The sequence below is a fragment of the Tigriopus californicus genome, chromosome 5 (genome assembly GCF_007210705.1).
Source record: "Tigriopus californicus strain San Diego chromosome 5, Tcal_SD_v2.1, whole genome shotgun sequence".
Lineage (NCBI taxonomy): Eukaryota > Metazoa > Arthropoda > Copepoda > Harpacticoida > Harpacticidae > Tigriopus > Tigriopus californicus.
The window spans coordinates 11,240,922-11,246,887 of NC_081444.1; the positions used below are offsets into that span (position 1 = coordinate 11,240,922).

The window sequence follows — 5,966 nt, forward strand, 5'->3', positions numbered from 1 at the left end:
CATTGATCGAGCTCCCACTGAGCTGATTGTTTACCCACTGACTTGCCTCTGAATTACGACATACTTTCAGCTCAAACTTCAACATCAACTCGCTAATCGACGCTTCAAGTACCTCTTGTCGCATGACCTTATTCTGGAGCCCAATTACGAGCCAGTCCCGTATCCTTTCTTCTTGGTGCAACATCAATCCGGAACAGGTATCGATGTACACACAATCTTGGTCTAAAGCACGGAGATCTGCATAATACAACTTGAACGTGGTCACGTTGGATGAAGGCCCTCCTATCCACCAATGGGTGTCTCTTCTTTCATGGGTAGCTCTCAAAGGCTGGTATAATGTCGGTAATATGTTTCAATCTTGGGTTAGAGACTCAAACTGGCTCTTAGCTGAGCATAAGAAGACTGGCTTCCTCTTTCTTGAGAGAAAAGGAAAGTCTTTGAGTGCTCCAAGCATCTGCATTGGTGGGAACATGATTCAGTTGGGCGAAACGCTGAACATTCTGGGGATAGAAGCTACCAGGGATCTTAGTGGCAAACCACATGAAAATAGAATCGTCAAAACAACCGTCCAGAGGCTTGGAATCCTCGGACACCTAGGAGTCCATCTTCCCAACAGGCATATTATGCCCATAACTCATGGTCTCATCTCTTCAAACATTCCATATGGACTAGCTTTGTATGGTGATGTCCGGATCAAAAAAATGACCCGCTCAATACTCTTATGGATAAGATTCAGGTGGTTCTGAACTAGGTGATGAAATTCATTTCTGGGAAGAAGTTGGCGGATTATGTCCCAATTGTTGCCCTGCCTAAAGAGACCAAAATGCGAACGGTTAATCAAATTATGTGCAAAGAAATCTTAATGGTCACATATCGAGCAACCCAAGGCAACATTCCCTCTGTCTCCAACAATCTGAAGTTCTGGGTATCTTAATTTGTCATGTCAACCTGGATCAAAACAACCTTGCTATTCCAAACGTGAAAAAATACCTGACACAATGCTTTGTCCCAAGTGCCAACAAACTCTGGAAGTCTTCCAGACGAAGCAAAAGCTGAAAGAAATGAGCAAAGATTCAAGAAAGACATAACTAATTACGTAAAGACATTAACCGTGTAAGCAATCCAAATGCAATGATTTTTTTAGTTATCTTTTTTTTCTCAAAAAGTGTTTATAAAAATGCTTGATCATAAATACATATATACATACATACCTTGATTTGCCCAGATGTCCTGATAAAGAGTTCTTCAAAAGCATCACATTTGTCCACGTTCACGTCCGCTTCGAGCTCGCCATCCTTCCCCACTAAGGTGTCCAACACCTGGCACCCGACCATGCCTTCTGAATACCTTTGGATGTTCTGTTCGACGAGGGGTGCCCGGCCTATAAGGTTCCACAACTGAGCCAAATCCACCAGTCAACTCTCCCCCAGATCCCGCACTTGTATTGTCAGGCCATCACAAGCATTCTGGGCCTAGCGCTTGTTCTGTGCTGGCTGCATCTGGGAATTGCAAACGCTTCGTTGGCCATTTTTACCTCTACCTTTCCACCTCCCAGAGAGCGGTCATCGCTAACTCCCGCTTAGAAATGCTCTCCTGATCTCTGGATCACGTCACTGTTCACCAACAACGCCCATTTTCGATTTCCCTTGACCACCCATGAACAGTTCTACGGCTGTTTTGGACCTCCCTAGGCCACAACACAAGCTTGCAGCAGCTCGGTTGCAAGGGCCCAAATCTTGCAACACAGGGTGTTGTGTAATTTCCAAAAAGAACTGAATACCCGTTATCCACTAGTTGGATGGCTTACATATTTCTTTGTAGACGAAAACGTAAGGCAAACCGTGAAAAACCTCGTCGATAAAACATTGGAAGGGCTGCCCAACATCTTCACTTCCTGGAATTCCATAATAGGCTAGGCTTAGATTAAGTCGAATTTTGAGAATATTCTAGCCCCTTGGAAGTTGAATGCGAAGTCATGTAAAGAGGGGAGCGAGTAGGACTTGACCGTATTTTACGCGTTCTTGGCTGCATAATCTCCCCAAGGCCTCCACTCACCATTTGGTTTCTTGACCATATGCACAAGGAACGAATAACTGGCAGATTCCATCAATACGAGGACGGTCACCAAGCCTGATTCTACACACTTGGGAAGAACCCGGTTAAGCAGACTTCCACAGTATTAGGATATTAGAGGGTATTTCACCTAAATCCGGACAATTTTTAAGAGCATCTAGATCAAAAAGTAGAGTTGTTAGAGAGTACTTTTGGGTCTCATTTGAAAGTTGCGTTATCGGCTTTCAAACCATATCATTTTCAGGAAATAATGTCAACAAATAACAACGGAGGACAAAAAAAGGTTTATCGTGCTCGAACTTGCTCGCGCGGGCCATGGTCCCGCTGCCATCACAAAGGCCCTTGGGTACCCCAGGAGCACCGTGTATGATGTCTACAAGTGATGGAGAGAGGAGGGTATGACCAAGAGAAAGCCTCACCCACCCAGAAGTGACAAGAAGAGGACGCCCAGATTTGTAGCCGGCCTCAAGAAGTCCATCAAGGCCAATCCAGGGACTCCAATGTCGACTCTCGCAAAGAATCGTAATGTGAGCATCTCTACGGTCAACCAGGCCATCAAAAACGACCTGAAGATGTCCAATTACAAGCTTAACACTCGCCATATCCTAGCTGACGCCATGAAGGAGAAGAGGACCTTGAATGGGGCAAAACTGTTGAACAACCTGAAGTCTCATGGCAGAAGAATGGTCTTCTTCAGCGACGAGAAGAACTGGACAGTTGACAGGTCCTATGATGTACAAAATGACCGCTGGAGGGCCACAGACAGGTCCAATATTCCCCACGTTTACACCACCAAGTTTCCAGCCTCTATCATGACCCTGGCGTCGTGGGGAGCAACGGGTCCGTGATGCCACCCTTCTTCTTCAACCCCAAGGAGAGGGTGGGTGCCGACAGGTACTGCTATGTCCTGGAGACCGTTGTCTTTCCGTGGATGAAGGCCGAGGCCGGGAGGAGCGAGTTTATCTTCCAGCAGGACTCGGCCCCTGCCCACAAGGCCAAGAAAACCCTTAACCTCCTAAAGACCCATAACGTGGCCTTTGGGACCCCCAGACCTGGCCCCCCAACTCCCCTGACATGAACCCACTTGGCTTCTCTTCTCTTCTTGGCGACACATGGTATTTCAAATTAAGTTTAAACATGGACGACGTTACACTGGACATATTTGACGCCGCCAAATGTACCCCAATAGCATAACGGAAATTTTAGAAACCATTGAACTCAACCTCCCGACCAGAAATTGAAAAAAATAATGGTCACGCTCTCCAAGCCAAGCAAATTCCCTCGCCATAGGCATTGGAAATTATAGGGAGGAATATGGCCAGTTTTAAGCTGTAGCTGGAGGAATTCCTGTCTACCAGGATTTTTTCCTATTGTTCAAGTTTTCCAGCTGTCCAAGTGAAGTTGAGGTAAACGGGTGATACAAGATGGACGAACCATGAAGTTTGACTTGTTCGAATAAAAATTACAAGTGACAAGAATTCGTGAAAAGGTCTAAAATATTTTTGATGTGAGTGGTTGCCAGAAACATTCAAGCACTCCTTGAAACTGAATCAGATGTGAAAAATGGACCAACTACTACACAATCCGGGAATTCCAATGTCAATCATCTTGGATTATAAACAAGAATTTACGTGAAAATTGGACTATATTGACTGGAAATGATCACCAGTAACCTCTTAAACAGGATGGAGGGTGAAAGCAGATCCAAGGTAAGGCCTAACTCATCGTATTAGCCCCGTTTCCTAATGAGATCAAAGCCTACCAGGGTATACTGCGACAATTTGATAGACCTCCAGTTAAATTGCGACCTCCATGGTTTAAACAAAAGTGATAACTGCAGAGAGGGACAACCGGAGGCAAGGGATTTGAAAAGGGGTCTTGAATGCGTGTGTGGCCATCTGACGAAATGAGTGGCCGAAAGGAGACACATGGGACCGATGGAATGGAAAATTGAGGTTGAAGATATCTACGATTTCGAAATGAAATTCGACCACTGAGGTCCACTTCGTAAGATCGACCATCAGATCTAGGTCAAAGAATCACGCCGGACCAATTCCACTTTTTTGAGCGGGGATCCTGGAGTGTGACCAGGGTACCGGGTTCCACGGCGATTGAAACAATCCTTGATCTTTATCTCCTCCTACCCCCTTTTGGCTAAGGCAGTCACCAAGTCTCAATCGGAGAGGCAAGCGTACGTCGTTGGGTGGCCGGGAGTACAGGACCGCATGCGACTACCAAACAGCCATTGAGCAGGGGTCAAGCCGTCTGAGCGAGGTGTGTTCCTCCATTCCAAGAGAGAAATCCTGAAATCATGCTAATGATTGTTATGCTTTTTCAGGAGGGCCTTCATGGCTTTGACCGCTGATTTGGCATGACCATTGGAGGCAGGATGGAAGGCAGACGAGAGTTCATAGGCGATGTTCAGACAGCGGCAAAACTCTCCCAATTCGGTACGGAATCGGGGTCCTCCATCAGAACAAAGAATTTGAGGAATCCCATAGTATGTGAACCAATCATTCAAGTATTGGCGATGGCTGGCGTGTCAATTTTGGACAAGTGGGCGACGCATGGCCAACCGGAAAAGCGGTCCACCAAGACCAAATAGTGTTGACCTGCACTGTCGAAAATATCCACCGAAATTGATTCAAAAGGTCTGGATGCTTTAGATTGGACCAGAGTTTAGGCCACTTGGCTCGGCAGGTCTACCTGGCATGTGGCACATGAACTGATGATTTGTTTAATCTCATTATTCATGCCAGGCCAGAAGGTCTGGATGCTTTAGATTGGACCAGAGTTTAGGCCGGTTGGCTCGGCCGGTGTTCCTGACATGTGGCACATGAACTGATGATTTGTTTAATCTCATTATTCATGCCAGGCCAGAAGTAAAGGCTGCGAGCCAAGGCACGGGTACGCCGGATACCCTGATGGGCTATATGAAGATCTTGAAGAATGGTGGGGCGGGCAACAGTAGTGACAACAATCCGATGGCCTTGGAGAATGAGTAAATCGGTATCGTAATCCAAAGACAAGGCCTTCAATTGCTTCAAGTGCAGTTTAGACAGATGACTCCAAGGTAAGGATTTAGGAGATTGACCCGAAATAAAAGTGGAGATGATTGCCTGATAGCTGACATCCCCTTTGGCTATTTCAGACACTGAGGCCTAGGCAGAATAAGGTTTAGAGTTGAGAGAAACTGTGGCCAAGTGGATCGAATCAAATCCAGAAAGAACTGGTCCGTCCTGATCTTCTTCCTGGATGTCAAGGAGCGGAAAGCAAGAAAGAGCATTGGCCGCGTGATGTTTTTTGCTTGGGATCTATTGGACATTGAATGTATAAGCCGCCAGTTTCATCATAATCTTTTGAAGACGGGGATTGTCCATGGATGCCAAGTTTGAATCCTTGAAAATTCCAACCAGAGGTTTGTGGTCCATTATGACCGTGAATTGGATGATGCCTCTATTTCGCATACGGCATAGCGTGTCTCCGCGTCTGTCAAATATCAAGATCCGCACTGCACCAGTTTTCACTGGATACGTAGGATACGTCTGAAGGAGGGCATACCCTAATCCCTTGAAGCAAGAGGCGTCAGTCAAAAGAAGAGAAGGGAGTGCGGGATCAAAATGAGCCAAAATCGAACCTCCTGTGTGTTGAGGATGGCTTTCACGGCGTTGAAAGCGACCTGATGCTTGAACAACCAAATGAAGGCAGTGTCCTTCTTCAAAAGGTCTCAAAGTGCAAGGGCAGTGTGGGCCAAATTGGGCACAAATTGCCCAACTGACTGGTTAGTCCAAGAAATGATCGGAGGTTGTATGATTGCCGGAGGGTGGCTGTTGACTAGATGTTTATTGCTTATTTGTGGAGGAGTTTATATACAGAGAAATCTGAGCTAAGGC

The 5,966-nt window shown here is 46.1% G+C and overlaps 1 protein-coding gene across 1 annotated transcript; it reads right to left on the minus strand.

Moving 5' to 3' along the window:
• Positions 1–224: 224 nt before the first annotated feature.
• On the minus strand, positions 225–1,907 carry LOC131881418 (uncharacterized). The gene is made up of 3 exons (XM_059228267.1): positions 1,212–1,907; positions 991–1,052; positions 225–809 (listed from the first exon to the last, which is right to left on the minus strand). The coding sequence occupies exons 1-3, from the start codon at positions 1,332–1,334 to the stop codon at positions 635–637; spliced, it is 360 nt and encodes a 119-aa protein (XP_059084250.1). The 5' UTR covers positions 1,335–1,907; the 3' UTR covers positions 225–634.
• Between the last annotated feature and the right edge of the window lie 4,059 nt (positions 1,908–5,966).

Coding starts and splice junctions, on each gene's coding strand:
- LOC131881418 (XM_059228267.1), bottom strand. CDS start 1,334: ATGGTCGGGTGCCAGGTGTTGGACACCTTAGTGGGGAAGGATGGCGAG. Junction 1,053..1,211: donor GGACATCTGGGCAAATCAAG/GTATGTATGTAT, acceptor CATTTCTTTCAG/CTTTTGCTTCGTCTGGAAGA. Junction 810..990: donor GGGACAAAGCATTGTGTCAG/GTATTTTTTCAC, acceptor TGGTCTCTTTAG/GCAGGGCAACAATTGGGACA.